Raw genomic sequence first — 25,327 nt, forward strand, 5'->3', positions numbered from 1 at the left:
CTTTTCAGCCTCTTTCACTTCTAACAATGGGTGTTGAAATGCCAGCATTGCTATTCTTGCGCCACCAGCTTCCTCCCTTTCAGAGTATCTGCCGGGAAAGAAACAGTTATCACGAAAATAACTGCACTGTCCACCTGGTACCAGCCAGTTTTAAAATGCACGTTAGGACCCCAAGGCTGCATTAGTGGCTCTATCAGGCCAGTTACTTCGAATTAACCTCAACTGTTCTTAAGGGTAGGTCCACACTACCCGCCCGATTCGGAGGGTAGAGATCGATCTTCTGGGATTGATTTATCGCGTCTCATCTGGACGCGATAAATCGATCCCAGAAGTGCTCCCCCGTCGACTGCGGAACTCCTGCTCGCCGAGAGGAGGAAGCGCTGTCGACGGGGGAGCTTGCCTGCGCCGCGTGGACCCGCAGTAAGTAAACTTAGTTCGATCTAGGAAACATTGACTTCAGCTACGCTATTCTCGTAGCTGAAGTTGCGTTTCCTAGATCGATCCCCCGCCCCAGTGTGGGCCAGCCCTAAGAGACAAGTTTGTCTCTAGAAAGAGACTTCCAAGCTCTCCAGTAGTGGTTGGAATGTGCTTAGAACAGAGCAGCATGAAGAACACCAAAAACCTTCCTGTAGGTTCAACTTTACTGTTCAATTCTCTAACCTGTCATTCCAGTTTTCCCACTGGTGTAACATCACTGAAGTCGAGGGAGTTACCCCTGATTTTATACGATTGTTAAATGGAAGGCCAATCAGGCCCACTGGACACACACAAGGAAAACAACTTAACAGTATACAGCATGAGAGCTGGCCAAAACTCTGGGTTTCAGCTCACAAAAAGTTTTGGTATTTGGGAATTTTGTTTCTCTCCGATTCAGAATTTACTGATATATTTTGCTAACTGACAAACCACAAATACCTGCATCTGGGAAACACTGAACTGTGGTCTTTTAGATACAAAACAGGTGAAATGGACATTCTTGTCCATTTCACCCCTGCTATTCAGGGAGGGTAGCCCAGGGAGCCAGCTGGCCCAGGAGTCTGGAAGCCCTGGGCTCCTCAGCCCAGGCCATCTGCCCCAGAGCCACCGACACTGGAAGCTGGTTCCAGGCATTGCAGGCTCCCAGGTCTGCGGCAGGAAGCCTAGAAGCCCTGATGAGCCCCACCTAGAGCCATGGTTCTCAGGGCTTCCAGGCTGTGGAGCTGGGAACCACACTGCTGCTAGACCCACAGCACCAAGCCTTTTCATATTCCTGGCTCCAAGCAGGGAGCCTGGAAGGCCTGACATGGAGGGGCTATCCCAAAGCGGTAGCTGGAGCCCAGGCTCTTGAGTTGTTGACTCCCCATTCCACAGCGGGGACCTTGGAGTCCCTGGCTCCAGCTGGGACTCACAAGGCTGCCTGAGTCTCTGTCACATAGTGTGGAGCCTGGTAGGCCCCGAGCAGTCTGCGTGGTGGGATTGTCCCAGAGCTGTGGACCCTGGAACAAGGGCTTCCCAGCAGCCCACCAGGAAAGCAGGCAGGTTTCCAGTAGAAAGCTCCCTGTGTCCCTATGAAAGTTTCATCTAACCTGTAATAGGGCTGGTTAAACACTTCAGTCTGCTGAATTGTTATTTTCCAACTAAACTTTGGTTTCATCAGAAAATTTCCAATCAGCACTTCACTGTAGTTTAACTAGTCTCTTTGATACGCGAAAGAAATGTTTCCCATCAGATCATGCCGCGTTGTTGTGTCCTGGGACTGACAGGGCTGGAAGAGAGACAAGGTGGGTGAGGTAATATCTTTTACTGGGCCAGCTTCTGTTGGTGAGAGAGAGAGAGAGATCAGCTTTGGCGCTTACGCAAAGCTCTGCTTCTCATATCAGGTCAGTTATTTCTCTAGTGTTAAAAATTAACCACCACAGTAAGCAAGTTCTCTCTTTCCACCACCAGACGAAGCAATACAATGAGGAGGATAAGGGGTTAGGTGCAGGCCAGAGAAAGACACGAAATATTTGGGCCAAAATGGAACAACCGAGCACAGCCACAAATGTAAATACAGACAACCAGGAGGAGATATGAAGCTGAACAGAATGCAGAAGTGGAGGCACTTTGAATATAGCACCAATACGTCTCCTCCAAATCCCTTCTTAGACTCCCCGCACTCCCATCAAAGACATTAGACAAATCAAAAGCTCAAACAGGGCGTGTGCTAAACCACACTTTCTCAGCAAGTCAGTTTGCTTTCTGGCACATCCCTGCCCTTCCCCCCAGGACTTCATCTGATCTATTTAGATGTTTAGCTTCAAGTTCTCAGGGACCCAGTAAGTATAATGCAAATTACATTTTTTCGGGGGGGGGGGGGTGGGAGGGACTCTATGACTAACAATGCTTCCAACTGACGGGGGGTTTAAGCAAGTCAGTTCATCTCTCTCTGCAACAGCTTCCCAGTTTGTGAACCAGAGATTACACTTCCCTCTCTGATCTGCCCACAGGGTGTCTTTGTGAGGCTTCATTGGTTAAGGTTTGTAAAATGCTCTGAAGGTAACAGCGCTGTGCATTCTATAATGGCACTATGCTCCTAGAAAGTATGGAGTAAAAGTAACTGCCAAGGAGATGAAAACAAACGAATGTAAAATGGGAATAGCTCACTGTACCCCCAGCTAATCTGATTTTACAGTCTATTTCTGAGGCAAACGACTGTACAGGTTTGCAGACTTTTGTATATACTTTTTTCAAACTGTCATCCACAGTCGCCAATGCAGCCGGATTTCTTGACAAATACAAAGAACGATGTTAAGCAGTTACTTACGTTGCTTAAAAACTTCAAGAGCTCTCTTCAGGGTGCTGAAAAACACAGGCACAGAGTTACAGGGTAGGTGATAGAATTGTCAGATTCCCCATGGCATGTAATGATGGCTTCGCTGACAAGGGCAAGATTCCCCCTTCGCTCTAACCTTTTCACATACTGCTCACACCCACTCAGTCAATCTTTCGAGATCACTAATGGGTTGTACGTGTACACACACACACACACACACACACACACACACACACACACACACAGAGCGTCAGGCTCAAACAGAGATTTGGGCTTTTCAACGTTCTGTCATTCAAGGACAAGATTTCATTCCCCTATGCAGCAGCACAGACGGTGGGGACAGGAGACACTATTAACATCACTACATATGCCAACTAACTGGGCAGTTCAGGATGACATTCCTGTGACACCTGGGGCAGCTTTAACCCATGCTATATTATCATCATCATTAATATTTGTTGGTATTACAGTAGGACCTAGAGGCTCCAACCAAGATTGGGTCCCACTGGTTTAGGCACCGTACATAAACACAGCCTCTTTCTGTGTTTAGGGCAGGGACTGTCTAAACAGACAAGACAGGCAAAGAAAGAGAGATGATCCCCATTTTACAGATGGGGAGCTGAGGTGCTCTGACAGACATTACAAACGCAAAAGAACATAAAACTAGCTTGTTTGCTTTCATTCCACTTCCTTTTCTGTGACTGTAGCAAGGGTAGGCGGTCATCTAGCTAGCACAGGTCACAGTAGCAGTGTAGGCACAGACTTCAGCGTGGGCTAGCCACCCATCGGGGACCCTGGGTAAGCATTTGGGTTGCTGGCCTGCACTGAAGCCCATGCAACCAAGTCTACACTGTCCCGGAGTATATTTACGCTGCCCACAGCACCAAGCCTCCCAGCCCAGGTCTGCAGACGTGGGCTTGCACTACAGCCCTAAACATAGCTGGTAGAGGTTGTGGCTCAGCCTCAGAAGCCTAAGGTGCTGGGGGGGCAGAGGGGAGGCTTCTGAGTGTGAGCTCCAGCCCAAGCCACAACTTCAGAGTGCAGCTATTTTTACAGTGCTCACACAAGCCCAAGTGTGCAGACCAGGGCTGGGAGGCTCACTGCCACGGGCTATGGAGACATACCCACTGTTACCCGGCTAGCACAGATATGCCTACCTGGGATATAACTACACCTTCATTTGCAGCATAGTTCTAGGATACCCTAAGAGGAAAGCTGTAGCAGAAAAGGAAGTGGAATTAGCATAAAGAAAGCTAGTTATATGTTCTCTTGCGTTTGCAGTGTCTTTCAGAGCATAGTAGGTTCAACCTAAACACCCCTTCACCACCCCTAACATACACATGTTGAAATGTGTCCCAAGAAATTGGAATCTTTTGGACAGTGAATTTCAGTGCTGAAATGTAGAGGAGATCTTATTTCCATTCTGTACAAAGCCCAGACGCAGGAAGATGCAAGCAAGTAGAGAATACTGCCTTTCACATGCAGCCACACACCGCAGCTTAGGGAAGTGAAGAGACGTGTCCAAGGCCACGCATGAAGTCAGGAAGAGAACCCAGCTCTCACGATTCCCAGTCCTCTACACTAGACCACAACAGCTAGTGTTGACTTCCTTTAAGTAGTGTTAATTTCTGATAATAGGAAGTTGGCTTAGTGGGATGCTAACATCAATGAATTACAATTACTGGCATGTCTCTCATACACAAGACTGATTTTTAGCCAGTCTTTTTCCAGTCATATCAATACTAATTTCAGCCTCCTTCTAACTTGCACTCCCTTTTTTGGATTCGACAGTAGCCCCCGCCATCAGCGTTCCAAGTCAAGGTAGCTTTTGTTATGAACACAAATAGGAATGAGAACATACACAAGGATCTAAACTTACTTCAATTCTGTCTGCCCACAGGGCTTCTTCTTTGTCAGGTTAATGAGCTCTTTGCCATATTTTTCTTCTATAGTTGCCCTGTTGTGGAAAGAGAGGAGGTTAGAAGAAACTCACATGCCATGCAGATCTGCAAGGTGCTTGCTAGAAGGGTAAAGGCTGGAAGGAGAGGGTGCTAGAATGAAATCTAGCTCCCAAACCAACTACACACAAACTGCCTCGTACTGCCATAAGGTGTGGAGCTGAGTCCTGACCTGGCCTAAGGGGTCGTGAAAGGGACTGCTAACTACTCTACCAGATCTGAACCACCAGAGGGCTAATAGCTGAGGTTTGGCCAAAAATGGAAATGAAGTATTGTGAATTTCACCCTTTCACCTCCCAGGTTTCCGGCCAGCTGCTACAGACAGGCTGCACGTGGTTAGTCCAAAAGAGCAGCAGCTAAGATTATATTGTCGCTGTTTACCCAACGGACCCCCCAAAATGCATTTTTCAGTGAAAAAAACAATCTGTCAAAAACAAAACAAAGATCACCCAATGCTATTTGCGAGTTCCTGGCTCCCAGACCTGTGTTCAGACTCTGCTTCCTTTGAAGCTCTAAGGACAGCTCCTCCTGTATTTGGGATTACCCTGGTGAAGTATATAAGGGCTACCTCTGTTAAGTGGATGGAAAATTTGGCCCTTAAGCTCCAGTGGGAGTTTTCCATGGATCAAGGTCTGTAAGGGATCTTTGGAATAAAACAAAAGTTTTAAAAACAACATCTGAAGCAGGACCTTAGTCCTGGAGTTGTCACCCACCAAGTCAGCTGTTAAATATGGCATGTCCCAGAGGCTACGTGGCACTTCTGAGATATCACACTAGCCTCTTCTCTCTGGAGGAAGACAGAATTCGAACCCATGGCTAGACCACAGAAGTAGTGTTTGGTCACCTTATTCTAAGCCCAAATGGACATTTACAATTGCTATGAAATCAATACACATGCCCCAAGTGTAATAAAAATGTAAACACCCACTGAAAATTAGGCAGCTATTTAAATTTATCCTAATGCCTGCCAAAGCTGTGTCCTTACAATAACTGTCATCTTTAATATCCTCTTGAATGGGGAGTCTAAAACCATCAGGAAACTTCAGTGTGATGGGTACCACACAGTGATCAAGGTGTTCATGAAGAACTATGTGTACAGAGGGCTAAATATCAGAATTGTTTTCAGACTCACTTCTGCAACAATCTTCCCCTGAAAGGACAGTACAGTGAAAACCTGCTGCAGCTGTGATAGTAAATATAAGGAGGAGGGGGAGTTGAAACAGAATGGCTCACAGTAGTTAATTGGAACAATGATGTGCATGATATAGACCTGCAAAAAGTCTATCTTATTACATTGGCCAGGCTGGGCTGATGAATTGGAGAATGAGGAGAAATACTGACCAACACCAAGAACAACTCTGCTATCCTTCGGTACACAGAGTAACACTTTCCCCCTCTAAATCATCAAGCTTGACTGCAGATCGGGTTGGTGGCGAAAGAGAGCTGTTACTATCTGACCGCCATTTGGTGGCCTATGTGAAATGGATCTCGGATTTCCATTCCAGTACGTTCGAGGACTGTATCGGGGATCACTTTTTGTTCCAGAAAGTGGAGGACACAACCAGGGGGACAGCCATTTTAGACTGGATTCTAACCAACAAGCAGGAATTGGTAATGAATCGGAAGGTGGAAGGCGATTTGGCTGAATGGGATCACGAACGGATAGATTTCATGATTTTAAGGAAAGGAAAGAGTGAGAGCAGCAGATAAAGGACAATGGACTTCAGAAAAAGCAGACTGCAATAAACTCAGAGAACTGGTAGGTAAGGTCCCATGGGAAGAAAATATACAGGAAAAAGAAGTTCAAGAGAGCTGGCAGTTCCTCAAGAAAACAACACTAAAGGCATAACTGCAAACTATTCTGATGAAAAGGAAAGATAGGAAGAATAGTAAGAGGCCAATATGGCACCATCAGGAGCTCTTTAATGACCTGAAAATCAAAAAGGAATCCTACAAAACGTGGAAGCATGGACAAATTGCTAAGGAGGAGTACAAAGAACAGCACAAGCAAGTAGGAAAAAAATCAAAAAGGCTAAGGCATAAAATGAGTTATACCTACCAAGGGACAGAAAAGGCAATAAGAAGAGGTTCTATAAATACATTAGGAGCAAGAGAAAGATGAAGGAAAGTGTAGGTCCTCTACTTAGTGGGGAAGGAGAGCAAATAACTGATCATCTCAGAAAGAAAGCGGAGGGGTTTAATGCCTATTTTGCTTCAGGCTTCACCAAAAAGGTTAATAGTGACCAGATACGTAACACAATATTAACAACAAAGGGGAAGGAACGCAAGCCAAACTAGGGAAAGAACGGGTTAAAGAATATTTAGCCACGTTAGATGTATTCAAGTCAGCAGGGCCTGATGAAATTCATCCTAAGGTAAATGAGGGCATGTCTACACTACAAACTTAAGTCGACCTAACATAGGTCGATTTACAGCCACTGCAGTAATTACTGCAGTGGTTCACATCCACTACCCTCGTTCGGTCGGTGGTGCACGTCCTCACCAGGAGCACTTCCACCGACTTAAAAGGGCCGGTGTGGGGGGCTAAGAGCCCTGAGAGCTCCTGGCTCCCCACTCCCTGAACTATCTTTGAAAACTCCTCAAGGATGGGTGTGGTCCCAGGAGACTGGGGACAGGTCTATACTATGAACTTATATCAGTATAACTATATTGCTCAGTGCTGTGAAAAATCCACACCCCTGAGAGAGGCAATTAGACCGACCTCACTCCCAATGTACACAGCGCTATGTCAACGGGAGAGTTTCTCCCGTCAAGGTAGCTACCGCCTCTTGCAGAGATGGGAGAAGTTCTCCCATTGGCATAGTAGCATATTCTCTAAAGCGTCAACATAGAATCATAGAACTGGAAGGGACCTCGAGAGATCATCTAGTCCGGTCCCCTTCACTCGTGGCAGGACTAAGTATTATCTAGACCATTCCTGACAGGTGTTTGTCTAACCTGCTCTTAAAAAGTCTCCAATGCTGGAGATTCCACAACCTCCCTAGGCAATTTATTCCAGTGCTTAACCACCCTGATAGTTAGGAAGTTTTTCCTAATGTCCAACCTAAACCTCCCTTGCTGCAATTTAAGACTATTGCTTCTTGTCCTATCCTCAGAGGTTAAGAAGAACAATTTTTCTTCCTCCTCCTTGTAACAACCTTTTACATACTTGAAAACTGTTATCATGTCCCCTCTCAGTAGGGTGACCAGACAGCAAGTGTGAAAAATCGGGACGGGGGGGGGGGGGTAAAAGGAGCCTATATAAGAAAAAGACCCAAAAATCGGGACTGTCCCTATAAAATCGGGACCTCTGGTCATCCTACCTCTCAGTCATCTCTTTTTCAGACTAAACAAACCCATTTTTTTCCAATCTTTCCTCCTAGGTCACGTTTTCTAGACTTTTAATCATTTTTGTCGCTCTTCTCTGGAACATGCCCCGGAGAAGGGCAAACATAGTGCCGGTCTTTAAAAGGGGAAGCAAAGAGGACCTGGGGAATTACCAGTCAGTCATCCTAACTTCCATAACAGGAAAGATACTGGGACAAATTATTGAACAATCTATTTGTAAACACCTGGAGATAATAGGGTTATAAGGAATAGCCAGAATGGATTTGTCAAGAAAAAATCATGCCAGACCAACCCCATTTCCACAAATTGACTATGAGTCAACAATGTGATGCAGTTGTGAAAAAGGATATCATCATTCTGGGGTGTAATAACAGGCATGTTGTATAGTATGCAAGACATGGGAGGTAATTGTCCTGCTCTACTCCCCACTGGTGAGGCCTCAGCTGGAGTACTGTGTCCAATTCCAGGCACCACGCTTTAGGAAAGATGTGGACAAATTTGAGATATTCCAGAGGAGAGCAACAAAAATGATAAAAGGTTTAGAAAACCTGACCAATGAGGAAAGTTAAAACAAAACCAAAAACTGAGCATGTTTAGTCTTGAGAAAAGAAGACTGTGTGGGGACCTGACAAGAATCTTGAAATCTGTTAAGGGCTGTTATAAAGAGGATGGTGATACATTGTCCTCCATGTCCACAGAAGATATGAGAAGAAATAATGGGCTTTAATCTGCAGCAAAGGAGATTTAGGTTAGATATCAGGAAAAACTTTCTAACTATCCAGGTAGTGAAGCTCTGGACTAGGTTTCCAAGGGAGGTTGTGGAAGCCCCATCACTGGAGGTTTTTAAGAACAGGCTCGACAAACATCTGTCAGGGATGGTGTAATGATACGTGGTCCTGCCTCTATGCAGGTGGCTGAACTAGATGACCTTTCAAGTTTCCTTCCAGACCTACATTTCTAGGATTCTAGGATTTCCAGTGGGCACGTGTCCCCATCACTAAAAGGCACCAGTTGGCAATTTCTCTGGCAGTCTCAGCACAAGGTCCGAGGACTGACTGGACCATGGAGGCTGAACTAATTCTTATTCCATAGATGTGGTCCTTCCAGGTCAGGTTGGAAACCTATTAATGGGTTGAGAAAGCTCGTCTTGCAACTCAACTGTACTTGTGCATAACTAGCGGAGTTTGGTCTCCAGGGCTGCCCATATACCACCTTTTGCCAACACTCTATTTGTGTTAAATTATAATCTCGTTTTCTGTAGCCATTTAATCCTAGAAGATCAAAATGCCTATTTAAGCCTTACACCTCAGGGAGGGCGGTGTTAGACCCATCTTCTAGATGATGAAACTGAGACAAGAAAGATTTACGTGAATTACCCAAGGTCACACCACAAGTAAGTGTCAGGAACAGAAACAAAGAGACCTAATTTGGTCCCTTGCTTTAAGCACTAGACCATGCTGCTTCTCCTGCACATTCGAGCGCAATGACACAGAGATGCATGATGCCAAAAAGTGCTTGCTGAATAGCCTGTAAAAAAAATATGCTGTTCCACAAAGTGCATGTATACTTTGAAATACAACCTTAAGGGCATCTAATTCAGCAAACATAAGACCAATAACCCCAGTGTAGTTGAGTAAAGGGTGCTCCAGGCAGAGGTACCAACACCCACCCTGAAAGAATTTAAGGAAAAATTTAAAAAATCTCTATTGGCACTATTCCAATTTTTTTTTTTTTTTAAACTGAAACAGTCAAACACAAAAATTGGCCCTAAAATTCCCGATTGCCAATTAGAAAGTCATGAGAGCCCCTGGAAAATAAAGAGCAACCATTCCGAAGCAATCTGGGAGTCACACACCTCCAGTTTATGGGCACACATGCCAGGCTTCAGAGATTCCGTCACGTCAGGCAACAAAACAATAACGGCCATAAATCCAGATTACATGTTCAAAGTACTCCTGAGCTGCTGGCGTAAGAAACATTTTTCGTTTGTTTTGGTGGATCGACGTTCAAATACTTCACAAAGCCACAGGGCAAGACTATAGTGAGAATAGTTTCGAGTAGACTTTTTTGCCCCCCTCCCTTCCAATGTTTTCCATAAAATGCCAGCTGCCTGACTTGCCTAACCTGAGAGGAAGGATGGTCTAGAGGTTAGGGCATCATGTCAAGACCTGGGTTCAATTCCTTGCTCCACCACTTGCTTCCTGTGGGACCCTGAGAAGTCGCCTCAGTTCCCCATAGGGAACATGTAAAATAGAGAAAGCAGTCCCTCCTCGCTTCACAAGAGTGTTGGGGAGCTACACACATTGAAGAGTCATAGATTCCCAGGCCAGAAGGAACCATTGTGACCATCTAGTCTGACCTCCTGTGTAACACAGGCGCTAGAACTACCCCCAAAATACTTCCTAGAGCAGATCTCTTAGGAAAAAACATCCAATGATCACTATAGTAGCTGAGCACCTCACAACGGGGGGTATCATAGGTTGAACTCCCCATGCCCAGAAAAACCTCCCACTGACTTCAATGGGAGTTACGGGCATGTAATGGCTGCAGAATCGAACACGAGGCTTGGGAACGGACATTAAATTTGATTGGCACAGGATTTCAAGCACAATACACACATAGGGTGATCAGATAGCAAGTGTAAAAAAATCAGGACAGGGAGGTGGGGGCTAATAGGCACCTATATAAGACAAAGCCCCGAATATCGGGACTGACCCTATAAATTCGGGACATCTGGTCACCCACGGCACCAGCCTCGTACCAGAGGCAGCATAAAAATGCGTGTTCCATATAGTTCAACATGAAAGATTTCTACATCATCTGTGGACAGTGAAAGACAGAAAAACCAGATGTGGAACAGCAGATCAAAATATTACCGACCCATTTCCTAGTCATGACTAACTAGGCGTTTAGAGAAAGATCTGTACCTTTCCTTCAGAAAGTCTTCAAATTCCTTGCAGTTCTTCCTGCCATCATTCAGATGTTGAATGATGCTGTCGTAGCCAGCTGTGCTCGTTAAATCGGTACTCTGCAAGCACAAATAAAAAACACGTCACATGGGCATCAAGACAGATCATTGTCAATATCACCACCTCCACTTGGAGTTTAAGATGCTCACAGTTTAGCCATTTCTAATACTTAGTTTCCTTTCCAACATTTTTTCTCCTGTGTCTGAAGAATATATAAAATGAGATCCCTTCATTCTGGACTGGAGAAGGTCTCAGTTTCAGAAAACCTAGGACAATGGATCTATGCTGGCTTTCAGGAAAACGTAACAGCCTGGCTTAAATACTACAGAGATCTAGTGCAGAGTCTTGCACAATGGGGCCCTGATCTTGATTGAGATTTGTAGGCGCCCCTGGAGTATAAATCATAGAAACATTCTCAACTCACAAAGGTGAAACCTCTAATTATCTAAGGGTTGCGCTGGCCCTGGGCCCAGGTTAGTATTTGAAGCACCAAACTGTCCTTCCTCTATATAAGAAGCCTGAAGCAGATGCCGCAAGCCACATCTGAATGGAAGATGTCCCCAGCTGAAAGAATAGCTCTGTGTTGTGTGCGTGAGAGTTTAACCTGGTTGAGAAGAGACAAACATATGGGCAGAGAGCATATCGACACAAGCGGTAGGAAAAGGAAGCAGTGGTAGGGATGAGTATGCAGCTTGCAGAAAGGAACTGGAAGCCACAGGCAAACAGATAACAGGAAGCCTAAGCGAAAAGAGGAATAATGTCAGGACTAAGATTCAGGAAATGGTTCAAAACCAAGATGGTCAGAGATCACTGGAGTGGAAGGGGATTTCTAGAGGGTTTGTACACAAGTGCAAGAGGCAGGACAGAGAAATAGGAGAAGTTGCAGCAGCGCTGTCAGCGCACAGCAAGGATTTCAGCACTGCAGACTTAACCACTGTATGTCAAGGAAGTGAAAGTCGGTGGCTAGAGAGCGAGGAATCTCATGTGGATCTGGTGAACACTAGGGCTGAAACAGCAGGAGGGCCCATGAGATTCTGTATGAGTTTAAAGTGGCCTGCAACCAGAGGCAGATCCCCAGCTGCCCTGTCCCATGCCACCTACAGGCACACCTTGGAATGCAAATATCCCCTAACTGTGCCAGGCAACTGTAAGCGGACGCAAGAGGGAGAGCCTTAGTGAGGGTGAGATTTCAACACGGTCCTGGCTAGCCGAGTGCTAAGACTGCACAGTGTCTATGGCCAGCACCGGTGGGGACGAAGCAGGTTTATAAGCCTGTGGCTGCACACCCTGATGGCATGGCATAGTGCAGCAGTAACTCTGCCTCTGGTTCCCGCCGAGTCTTTTGCTGTTCCACCCTGCCTCCAACACCTTCCGGGCTGAGGTGAGTTACCCTCCAGCTAGATCATGTAACAGTTCCATCCCTCCCCAGATACCCAAAGGCTAAAATAATCACAAAGAAATATATGTTTTTCCCTTCACTGAGGGAGGCCCCGATGGGCAGCAGCCTTCCCCGGTTCCTGGCCCCAGCCAGCCCTCTCTCCCACAGTCAGAGTTCAAGATCTGCTCCCCATCCCAACCAGACAGCAACTGAACCAGGCTCTCCCTTTTTAGCTCCTCTCTCAAAGCCTGACACCTTGAGGTGGTGTAGGGTGGGACTGCCTGGGCCCTGAGCAGCCCATTAACCTTTCCTGACTTGTCTGGGGTTTGTACACCCCATCACAAAGCCATTTTACAAAAGCATGCTTTTATAAGACCCTATAGATAGGTTTCTACCCAGTCGATTCTGGCCAGTAAAATAGCACTTGCATCCAGCTAGCAAAAACCATGCAAAAGCAGATGGAGCCTAGATTAAGGACACAAGACCTGCCATACTGGGTCAGATCAATGGTTCATCTAGCCCAGTAGCCTGTCTTCTGACAGCAGTCAGCATCAGACTTCAGGGGGAGTGTACAGATCAGGGCAGCTAGAGTGATCCACCCGTCTTCCCATCCTGGCTTCTGGCTCTTACAGGTTTAGGGTCACCTCAAGCATGGGGTTGTGTCTCTGACCATCTTAACTAATAGCCATTGATGGAACTCCAGGAACTTACCTCATTCTTTTTTGAGACTAGTTATACTTTTGGCCATCACAACATCCCATGGCAATGAGTTCCACAGGGTAGCGGTACATTGTGTGAAGAACTTCCTGATTTTGTATTAAATCTGCTGGATGCTAATTTCATTGGGTGACCCCTGGTTTTTGTATTGTGGAAAAGGGTAAATAACACTTCCCTATTCACTTTCTCCCCACCATTCATGATTTTATAGACCTCCCTCATACCCCTTCTCAGTCGTCTCTTTTCTAAGCTGAACAGCCCTAATCTTTTTAGTCTCTCCCTGTATGGAAGCTGCAACGTCCCCTTGATCACCTTTGTTACCCTTCTCTGAACCTTTTCCAGTTCCAATATGTATTAGACTGGGGGGCAGCACGTAGGGGGTCCCATGCAACTCTCTGAAAGTTCCGATCCCAGAAATCTCCCTCCCAGGTGTATATTTACAGGGGAGGTACAAGAGAAGGGGCAGGGAAGAGGAACAAAGGGAGCTAAGCTCCTTCTGACCTCACCTGGAGAGCCCAGGCCCGGTACTAGGTAGGCCTCAGCAAAGGACAGGGGATGCTTTAGATTAACATTGCCATGAGCATGCCCCAGCAGAGCGAGTCCAGCACTTACTCAGGCCTACTCTTCCCCACAGAGCAATTCTGGCTATCCCTCTACAGACTCCTGCTTCTGCTTGGCTTCTCCTCACTCCACCCTACCCCCCCCCCCACCCCCCCCAACACAGCCAGTGGCTTAAAAAATATTGCCTGTTTCCTTCTGCTCCCCTGTCGGTCTGTCTTTATCTGTTGCCTCTTGCCTTCTACTTAAGATTGTAAACCCATTGGGAGCAGAGACTGTCTTCTTGTTCTGGTCTGTGACTAGGACTTCCAGACATTATGGTAATACAAACCAATAATACATACGTACACCCACACCTACACCCCACCCATGCTGTTTAATACAGATGCTCTTTTGTACAACCCTAATGGAGGTGAAATAGTCTCCATACACTCTGGAGCCAGTTTTCAGTCAGATACATCCTCTGCCAGCCACCCTTTCTCCAGGTTCTGGAAAGCAGTTCTCCCTCCAGCACTCTACCACACTGCCAAAGCCAGCACATCACTGTGCATCAAGCACGCCAGTCAGCTAGTACTTTCAGCATTCAAAATCGTAGACGTTAAAGATGGCAACGCCCCACTAGATTATCCAACCCATCTCCCTGCCGCTAAAGATTTGCTCTCTCGAGCACATTGTCTTGTGCTTTGTCCAGTCATTAGCTGTCCCAAGAGACAGAGCTTCCACCACTGCCTTTTGGAGACACCATTTCACACCCTAAAAGACCACACTCTCTGAAGCCATGGGAGTCAGCCTTGGAGCTGTTCGGGAATTTTCCAGTGAAACAGATTTGTGTTGGAAAACGTTGATTTTAAATGAGTATAAGCAACGAGGCATAGAAATCAGAAATGGTTACAAGGAAAATAAAGATAAAACATTTACTAATACCTGACTTAAACTGTGTTAGATTCAAGCCAAGTTTCTCACCACATACTTTCAGCAGTCCTACTGACCAAACCCTGTAGGTCAGGATCCCTCCCCATATTGTCCAATGAATGCTTTCTTTGTCCTTTCAGGTGCAGTGAATGTGACGGGCAGAGAGAGAGAGAGAGAGAAGGGGTCCCTTGGGGTGTTTTATCCGTCCTTTTTATAGTTTCAGTCCCCCTCTTGAAAACATTTCCAGATGTGCACTAGGAGACAGTCTATGTGGAAGGATATTCCCTGCTGGCTTTTCCTCACCTGTTTGAGCTTTTTTTGTTTCCTTTCCTGCTTGATGGCTGCGTTTACTGCTTACATGCAAGTTAAGCAGAGTACATATTCCGTTGTTTAGGACAGATCTGTTTGTCAACCTTAGTTTGGGCAGGGCTGTGGGGGTTGGCACATGTGTTAATAACATTGTACAGGGAATCTTATAACTTCACATACAATGTTGCCACATACATTTTACCATGACAATATTGATCAACAAATTATGAGCTTTCAGGTGATACCTTCCAAGGCATACATTGTACAAAGATTATTACAATGGTGTAGGGTGTGAATACAGGGGTGTATTCTGTCCCACTGACCAATGAGGAAAGGTTAAAAAAAACTGGGCATGTGTAGTCCTGAGGAAAGAAGACTGAGGGTAGACCTGAGAAGACTCTTCAAATATGTTAAGGGCTGTTATAAATGGGATGGCGATCAATTGTCCTCCAAGTCCACTGAAGATAGGAGAAGAAATAATGGGCTTAATCTGCAGCAGGGGAGTTTTAGGTTAGATATTAGGAAAAACTTGAATTATAAGGATAGTTTAAGCATTGGAATGGACTTCCAGGGGCCATAGTGGAATTTCCATCATTGTTTAATCTGTTCTTAAAAACCTCCAAACTCAAAAGGGGAACTTCCAGTTGTGATGAGTCGCCACTTCTGCAAGTGATCACTCCAGCTTCCATCACAGACACTCAAAGTCGCAAAGTCAGGGCGGATTTCATTGGAACTGTTTGGCGGTAAAACTGTGTGGTGTGTCTAAATAGATTTCAGTAGAATGTCAGGCAGGAACAGAAAAATAGCAAAGGCACGACATTAAAAACACATTAACATTCACAAAAATATATTTGTTATAACCTTGGGGGCAACAGTTTTAGGAAGAATCACTGGAGACACAGAGAGCTGTAAACCTTGTAGCAGCCATTTATTTCCACACACAGAACTAACCAACAGCCAGCCAAGCTGGCTGGGTTATCCCATAATAATCTAACTCAGCTGCCATAGCAACACAAGGTTCTATTACCACGACAACCAAATACACAACAATATTTTTTCACAATGACCATTATTTAAACATTGAAAACGTTTTCTGGGTTGTTGTTTTTTTAAAAGAGGGATTGTGGTCTGCAGCTTCATTTGGGAATAAGTTCTTCTCTTCAGCCTTTTATCCCACTCCTGCGTACCAGCAGGATGTCACAGTCAGGTTTGCTAAACCTTTTATCATTTTTGTTGCTCTCCTCTGAACTCTCTCCAATTTGTCCTCATCTTTCCTAAAGTGTGGTGCCCACAACGGGACACAGCTGAGGCTTTACCAGTGCCGAGTACAGGGGAACAATCACCTACTGTGTCCTACATATGACACTCCTGATAGTACACCCCAACATGGTATTAGCTTTTTTTTGCAACTGCATCACACTGTTGACTCATAGTCAATTTGTGATCCACTATAGCCCCCGATCCTTTTCAGCAGAACTGCCAACTAGCCAGTTATTCCTCATTTGTCGCTGTGCATTTGATTTTTCCTTCCTAAGTGTAGTACTTCTCATTTATCTTTATTAAATTTCATCTTGTTGATTTCAGACCAATTCTCTAATTTGTTGAGGTCATTTTGAATTCCAATCCTGCCCTCCAAAGTGCTTGCAACTCCTCTCAGCTGGGTGTCATCCGCAAATATTATAAGCGTACTCTCCACTCCATTATCCAAGTCGTTAATGAAAATATTGAATGGTACTGGACACAGGACAGACCCACTAGATACATACAACCCATCACAACGATCCAGATCAACATGCCCACAATTAGTTCTAAGGAAAGGCCCTGTGTGCCCACAAACACAAATCCATACACCTTCCCTTTTCATCTTGAGAGGCTGTTTGTGCTAGCGGTTAGCCCAGGGGGACTCAAAGGTTATAACAGATACTCGATTTGAGATACAGAACTTAAAGGCCCTGCATCAGGAGCCATTATTGCCACTACACACTAATAAAACATCACAATTGATGGTTTCATGCAAGACCTGGATGAGTTTGGGTTCTAATCAAAGGTTAGTGAAGCCAAATTCCTCCTGATGTCTTGGGATGGACTCAGGCAGGTAAGGGACATGCTGTGTGTGCTGACCAAAACTTAAGGCTGGAAACACTTTCACTGGCACATCATAAGGTCTATGCTACATACTGAAGGCAATTGGAATGCCGTGACAATTGAGATGGTAAGCTCCTGTAAGAAGATTGCAGGATATGACCAGCATACCCTGATTACACTGCCACTGGGGGCAGTCAGATAAAAGTCCGGTTACGCTGGGGTAAATCCAGAGTAACTGTCGGCTTCCAGTGGCGTTATTCAGCTAACGCTATGATACTGCTGCTACTGGCCTCGTTAATGCCAGCGAGCTCAGGAATCCTCATCCTCTGCAGCCGAGCTCCATTTGCCTCTCCTGTTCGGGGATCTGGGCAATCGCTTTTCGGAGCCCCATGGGTTGAGCTCTCCTGTTGTGTAAAATCTCCTCTGCAGAGAAGGATTTGCTACGGCAAGATTTTTAAATCAATTGGTCAATAACCAAAGGACTTTCCACGGAGAAGATGTACTTATTAACAAGAACACAGCCACACAGGAGTAGCACTGCCAGCTTTTTAACCATACCAACACAGAATTCTAAGCACCAAACTCAATGACCACCAACGGCTGGCTGCCAGAAAAGGACATGCATTAGAAAACCATCTAGACAGGCTTTCACTGCGACAACATGCTCAGAAGCAGTTTGAAGAACATGGAAACATTACTATCTGTGGTTGGCTGCTTAGCAGCGGCAATCCATAGCCACAGGGAGATTATAGAGAGATATTTCCTGTCATTTTTGACTTGTTTACAAAAAGGGTTGTTGCTTTTTTTAAAATATTTCCTTATGAACTTGCTAAGAAGCTCAATGAGGATGCAGCTTTGCTGAGTGCCTGTGGAAGTCTAGCGGTTGCCTACAGTCTGTATAATAGTTACCTGCAGAGGCAGCGTGTCAGCCTCTGGTGTATTCATCTTCAAGTATCCTGCTAGGTAAGAGAGAGGGTATGCAGAGTATGGCCAGGCACATTCTAATTACAGGCCAGCGATGGACTCGGATAAAAATCTGGCCTCAGTTTACATCCATGTCAACCCCCGGCAACGGTTGACTCCCAAGTCGCTCAGGGTTTACACTGATGTAACTAACTGGGGACGGCAACCCAGAGTGGGTATCTGATTCAGAGATGTGAGAACCAGGGAAGCAGGAGTGGGGTTGGGATGTCATAAAAACATTCCTCTCCCCCCCCTCCCCCATACACACTTCATGTAAAGATGCTACTTTCCAAGGGCAGGCTACATTTTTTAAAAACATCTAACAAAAGAGAAGCCTGTATTACGCAAACAAAGATTCTTGTTTGAAAGTTGCTGTGCTGCTAGAATTCCAGGGAAATAAGATACATTCAAAAACTGCAGCAGCCCAGAACTTGCCTTGTGCCAAACACAAAAGCTTGACCCCCAGAAGCTCCAAAGTGCCGTTCTGATCCCAGAGAGACTGATTTTCAAGTGAATTCTAAATCTGGCAAAACCAGTTGCCCACATCTCTGATTCACATGCAAGTGTCATTGCAGGCCTGTGTGACAGCAGCCAGCCCCACTAGCGAGTGCTTCCTATTTCATGATGACCTGGCATTTGCCTAAGCCGTTTCTGTTTAAGTCACATCCCTTATGGTAGGAGTAAGAAAAGTAAAACCAGTCACTGCTTCTTGGACTGAAAGACAGCACGCCTGAAGCGTGGTCCTACTGTAACGTACTAGGTCAGGGGTGGCCAACCTGAGCCTGAGAAGGAGCCAGAATTTACCAATGTACATTGCCAAAGAACCGCAGTAGTACATCAGCAGCCCCCCATCAGCCTCCCCCCCGTTCCCAGCGCCTCCCGCCCGTATATCAGCAGCCCCCCCATCAGCTCCCCCTCACCCGCTCCCAGCGCCTCCCGCCCACCGGCAGCCCCGCCGATCAGCACCTCCCCCTCCCCCCTTCAGCTGTTTTGTGGCATGCAGGAGGCTCTGGGGGGGGGGAGCGAGGGCATGGCAGGCTCGGGGAGGGGGCAGGAAGGAGTGGAGTGGGGGCAGGGCCTGTGGCAGAGCCAGGGGTTGAGCAGTGAGCACCCCCCGGCACATTGGAAAGTTGGCGTCTGTAGCTTCAGCCCCGGAGTCGGTGCCTATACAAGGAGCCACATATTAACTTCTGAAGAGTCGCACGTGGCTCCGGAGCCACAGGTTGGCCACCCCTGTACTAGGTTTATGAGGGATGGCTAGCCCTCCAGTGGCTGGCTAGCCCACAATGAGGGTATGGGACCTGCTATAGAGGAGTTCTCAAATAGTAGAGGTTGGGGGAGGGTATAGCTGAAAGGATCCCAGTTCCAGGCCCAGCTCCATAGGTGTTCACCAAGTTACACAGAAATTGTGTTTCTCTGTAGAGCATGAGCTCATTCAGTGCTGAACTTGTTTGCACTTAAATAAGGTCAAGTCATCTCTGGCTTTGCAGATAGAGGTTTTGCGAGTTTGTGCTCGGTGCAGAGTTCACTGAAAGCAATATGGTTCCACTAGTGGGGCCAGAATGCAGTGGAGCTAGAATTTCTAACCCACTGGAAATATAACAGTCCACTATTTTTAAGGACTGCAATATCTTCCTTGAGGCTGGGACACAGATGGTCTCCAGAACTCTCCTTTGAGTGACTGGAGTCGCAATGGAGGGGTAGTGTATTTGAAAACTATGTTGGAATTGTAGGCTGTCACCTTAATTAGTAAGGGGTTTACTGGTCCTGCTTCCCAGTGAGGGGGGCTCCGTAGGAAAGCACACAATCAAAGGCAGTCTGGAAAGAGCTAGCCTAAAACAGTGGGGTGAGCTGTGTCTCTCTGCCTTAGGGAGTAGCCTGCTTTGTCTCTCTCTGGTTTTGGTTATGGTCTGTTTTTGATCTGGATTCTCAAACAGTGTTATGTTGCAACCTTCCAGCAAGAGTGATTTATGTTTTTATTGGACTTCTCTGCACGTATGCCAGAAACAGAACAGTAAGCACCTATCACCAGCTCCACTCCGCAGTGCACGTTACAGAGACATGACACTGAAATAAGAAATGGGAAGGTCCCCCACTCAGGCCTGGTTTCTGTCTCTCCAGCACTGTTCAGCTCTGGACTGCAGGATTTTTGCCACAGCAGGTTATATACATTTGATATCTGAGTGTTTGCTGCTGGCAGGGGTAGGAACAGAACCTAGGTCTTCTGGTTCTCAGCCCAGTGCCCTGTCCACTGCATCCCTTATATGGGGCAGAGAGCCTCAGAATTCCCCTTCTCACAAGCTGAATACAGAGATCTGCGGAAGCAAAGTCAGATGAATAATGTATGTCATTTCAAAGAGGATTTGACACAAGGGCTAGAAATATTTTCCTCTGAGCTCCTGAATGGTTCGTTATGACACATTCCCACCCCTCCCCCAATCATCACCAACTCCGTACTCTGTTCTGTTTGTTGTAAAAATATAATAGAGCCATTTAGAGGGATTAAAACACCCTGGATATTAGAACGAGAGGCAAGACAGATGCAGACTAGGTTAGCGCTAGGGGTCCGAATTCAGATGCAGACTGGATTCAAGTCTCCTGAGCTCTTTTGCAGGATAGTTTGGCTGCTTCTGAACCAAAACCAACAAAAAAAAGCTCTGTCTGGTTTTGTATCCAACCCAGAATCAAAGCTGTACGGTCAGGCTCAGATCCAGGAATCCGACCCCTCTGAAAAGCCAAAGGGGATCAAAGTCAAGAAGAGTCACATACCAGAAACAGAAGAGTGGGTGAAAAGGGGGGCACATAAAATGGAGCAAGGCAGAGAGTAGGGACTCCACACTTCACTGCCAGAAGCTGGGAGTGGACAACAGGGGATGGATCACTCAATGATTACTTGTTCTGTTATAGACTCATCGTCTTTAAGGTCAGAAGAGACCATCGTGATCACCTAGTCTGATCTCCTGCACATCGCAGGCCACAGAACCTCACCCCCTCCTGTAATAGACCCCAACCTCTGGCTGAGTTACTGAAGTCCTCAAATCATGTTTTAAAGACCAAGTTACAAGAATTCATCATTTACACTAGTTTAAACCTACAAATGACCCATGCCCCATGCTGCAGAAGAAGGCGAAACCCCCCCAGGGTCTCTGCCAATCTTAACCGGGGGGGGAAATTCCTTCCTGATCCCAAATATGGTGATCAGTTAGACCCCGAGCATGTGGACAAGACCCACCACTACCCGGAATAATTCTCTGTAGTAACTCAGAGCCCTCTCCATCTAGTGTCCTGTCTCCCACGGTTGGGGATTTTTGCTACTGGCTGTCGCCGATGGGCCAGATGCCATTGTAGGCAATCTCATCGTACCATCTCCTCTGAAGCACCTGGTGTTGGCCACTGTCGGAAGACAAGATACTGGGCTAGATGACGATTGGTCTGACCCAGTATGGCCCGTTCTTATGGTCACTCATGATTATTTTAAAGGTGACATGCAAAGGGTGCCTCGGTCTTGTTTTTTTACCTCATTATTTATGATTCTTATTTTTATTGCAATAATCCCACTGTGCTAGGTGCGGTACAAACACAGAACAAAAAGATGGTCCCTGCCCCCATGTAAGTATAAGGCTTTGCCAGTATAGCCTTAAATGTGAATTTAAACCAGCATAGTTAAACTGGTGCAAATCCCTGGGCAGGACACTCCTGTTCCATTATAAGAGTGGGGTTGTTTCCATTTGATCTGAAGTTAGTTATGAACCAGTTTAAATTAAACCAAAGCCAGCCACGCAACTGAACTAAGAGAGGTCCCAGCGGGATTTGCACTGATTTAACTATTTTAACTTAACCAGTGCAGGTCTGCACATAGACAAACCCTAAGACAAGAGAGAGCAGGTGCAGACAGAGAGAGAGAGATGGGGAGCACAAGGAAACCATGAGACAAAGCTACAGGCAGTGGTCTCAGCCCACCAGCTGCCTAACAATGTAAACTTTAAAAGCAGCTTGGCCTATGTTTAGTTTTTTCCTATTAACTCATGACAGCCATTCTTGTAATTACTGTGTGATCAATGACTGATTCCTGTACAAATGTTGCTTTTTAAAAAAAATTAAATACAGTGCTGATATGACAAAAAAAACCAGTCAAGTTTTGGAAGGTGTCACAGCAAAGGAGAGTTTCAAAGAGGAACAGGAAGACGGAAGAGGAGGTGGATTTGTGGATGAAGGGGGCTATCAATGAATGAAGGAACCCTGAACAGCTTTTTGTTGTTTGTGGGGTGGGGGGAGGCACAGGAGAATTTTTTGGTTATTTGTAAACTTTACAACTATCAGGGAAGTCAAGTCTGGTCTTCCCTAGTTCTACTAAAGGACCTCTGGGGCTCTCAGAGATAAGTACTGGGAGCTCCGGCACCTTAATAAGGGGCAGAGGTGGTACATCTTTAACAATGATGTTCTTTCTCCCTTGTGTTTATTATGCACTGGAATTTAATGGGTGTGAAAATCAGTTTTAAAAAGCATGACTATAAATCCCTTCCACCTTCAATAATTCAACTCAAGGTGAAACCCTACCCCATTCAAGCCAATGGGTCATTTGTCATCGAGTTCAATAGAGCCAGGATTTCACCCTCGGCCCCTTGGTTTGAAACAATTTTACTAGTTTCCCAGCAGTAAGTCTTCCAGGGCAGATAAGACCTGAATTCCTAAATAAACTAACAAGCACGTGATGGGAAATGTTTTTTTTTTTTTTTCACAAAATCTTGTATAATCTATATAGGGAGCCTTAATATAGCACACGTTCAGTTCTCACCTCTCAACCACCCTTCCTCGCTCTCTGCTAGAGCTATTAACAGAAACCCAGAAATGCTTTACAGAGTTATCCACCGAAACTCTAAACAAACAATTTCAAGGTGACAAAGCAGCAGCTGATGTTTCCAGATTCTGCAAAAGATGCACAGGATTCCAAACAAATGGAAACTAACATTCCAGCCAGTTAAAAAAAAAAAAAAAAAAAAAACCACACACACTAAGGGCTCCAAGCAGCAAGGAGCCATTTACCAATATGACTGGAGGGCACCTAGCATCCAGGTCTGCTATATTCCACGTGTACAGAGCTGTTTGGAAAGTTAGACTCCTAAGGCCATGTCTTCACTACCCGCCGGATCGGCGGGTAGCAATCGATCTATTGGGGATCGACTTATCGCGTCTAGTGAAGACGCGATAAAATCGATCCCTGATCGCTCTGCCGTCCACTCCGGAAATCCACCGCGGCAAGAGGCGGAAGCGGAGTCGACGGCGGCGCGGCAGCGGTCGACTCACCGCCGTCCTCACAGCCAGGTAAGTCGACCTAAAATACGCAACTTCAGTTATGCTATTCACGTAGCTGAAGTTGCGTATCTTAGGTCGACCCTCCCCCTCCCATAGTGTAGACCTAGCCTAAGTCACTTATGCACATTTGAAAACATCTCCTTCTAAAGCATTTTTCCATACATGCAAAGCAAGAGGACGAAAACCTGGCTTTCAAGGTTCAGGATTGCATTCCAATATGTCCTCCTTTGTCTGTTTTATAGCAATTTAATCATTGTTCTTATTGCTGGTTTGATCTACAGGCACCCAAGACAATAATTAATGTCCAGTTAGGAGCCAAGGGTTTTGCCTGCCAAATTACCTGAAATATTCAGGGTGTGGGGGGAGAGAAACTGGTGTGGGAAGAAGCAGGCACAGAAATTCAGGAAGTGATAAAAAAATAAATAAAAGAACAGGCCTAACAATATGAGATGAAAATGACAAGTTGCAAAAACTTTGCTTGCTCAACTGGCAACAATTGCTTCAGGAAAGGCCCACAGGAAATAGAAGGATGGGGAAAAAATTGTCTTCAGCAGGTTTCTTTTCCATTTATGTTCCATTTGTAGAGGCAGCTTTGCATTAATAACTGATCTTTTGCTTCTGGACTTGGAGTGTCACTCAGTGAAGAGCATAACTAAGAATTTCTGACACAGCTTATGTCTACAATGCCTGTGGTGAATATGGCGCTTTAGAGACAAAAGACCACTCTGCCCTATAAAGTTTACAAGCTAAGTTTAGACCTAACAGGACAAGTGATAAACAAGGTGGGAGTGAAGGGTAATGAAAACAACATCATGTGGTTGGTTTTGCAACAATCCCCTCCACAAGTCCACCAGCAAGGAGCAAGCCTGAGACATTCACCCTCAAAGCACAGGCCTCTACCACTGGACCTAAAGGAGTGCCTTCATTAGCTGGTAGCAGTAGTAGACTCTTATCCTCTATAAGTTAGCCACAAGAGGGGCACATCACACGCACTTAGCCAGCATCTTTCAAGTTGGTTTGTTATTCATGCATCTTGAAGGAGCTGCACTCTTAAAATGTTTGCTTATAAGCTACAGTGACAATACTTGGAGTTGTGAGAACAGAGGTGAAGAAAAAAGCATGAAGAACAAAGGGGAAGAGAAGAAAAGCATATGGACAGGGGAGCAAGTGGATGAGACTGGAAACAGGATGGGACTGTGAGGCCAGGTAACAAGGGATGGTTGCATGATCTGAACTGTGTTTACTAGTAAATTTATAGTATCCACCTAATCTGACACCTCTAGCTGCTATTTTTCAGATGAAAACAATACATAAATAACTTACTATGGCAGCTCTTTGAATTCTAATGTCACGCCAGAGTATCAGTGCAGACAGACAGATGGGGATACAAAATAAGCAGTTCAAATCAAAATCAACTGGAAGTTGGTTAGCTAGGTTAACAAGGTACAGTGACTTTGAAGGACTCACTGTCCTTCTGTTCTTTATCAGTGAAGCATCATAACATTTTCTTCCTTTACCACAACGGTCATAGGGACTTTTTGAATAAATCAACCAGAAGGTCCTAGCTGAGTACAGCTGGAAATTGGTGAACACCTGTGACATCAAGAAGGCCCCACCAGCCAATCCGAATGTGGCTTTGGACAGTCAGCATCCACAGCTGTACCTGCTGTCATTCAGTGGTGATGGTTCAGACTGGTCTGAACTAAAATTCTGTAGTCATAATTTACCATCAATGTAACTCCAGTAGGAACAGGACTCAGACTTTGGTTTTGTTATTTTTAGCCAATGTGTTGCCTACGCCCAGTTAACCCTTTCCTACCCACCAGCCATGATGCTGGTCTACCCTACAGAGTCCACCCTTGCTAACACCGGTGGAGAAGTATAGCTACCAAGTTTCCCAGTGCAGACACAGCCTGACAGAGAAGTTCTTACTCTCCCATGGTATCATCCTCATCGCTCACACAACGATGGTCAGTAGGCTTAGTGGAGAAAAGCTCTTCTTCCTCTTGCTTTTTTCAGTAAA

General features: G+C 45.7%; 1 protein-coding gene across 1 annotated transcript in view; it reads right to left on the minus strand.

Moving 5' to 3' along the window:
• Positions 1-25,327, minus strand: part of PSTPIP2 (proline-serine-threonine phosphatase interacting protein 2) — a 51,449-nt gene that overhangs the window by 14,045 nt on the left and 12,077 nt on the right. Inside the window, exons 2-4 of the mRNA XM_065406618.1 lie at positions 11,028-11,128; positions 4,674-4,751; positions 2,786-2,820 (exon numbers count right to left, since the gene is read on the minus strand). Coding sequence (XP_065262690.1) covers positions 2,786-2,820; positions 4,674-4,751; positions 11,028-11,128 — 214 coding nt within the window. The remainder of the gene's footprint in view (positions 1-2,785; positions 2,821-4,673; positions 4,752-11,027; positions 11,129-25,327) is intronic.

Source organism: Emys orbicularis, chromosome 6 (assembly GCF_028017835.1).
Source record: "Emys orbicularis isolate rEmyOrb1 chromosome 6, rEmyOrb1.hap1, whole genome shotgun sequence".
In the NCBI taxonomy this organism is placed as follows: domain Eukaryota; kingdom Metazoa; phylum Chordata; order Testudines; family Emydidae; genus Emys; species Emys orbicularis.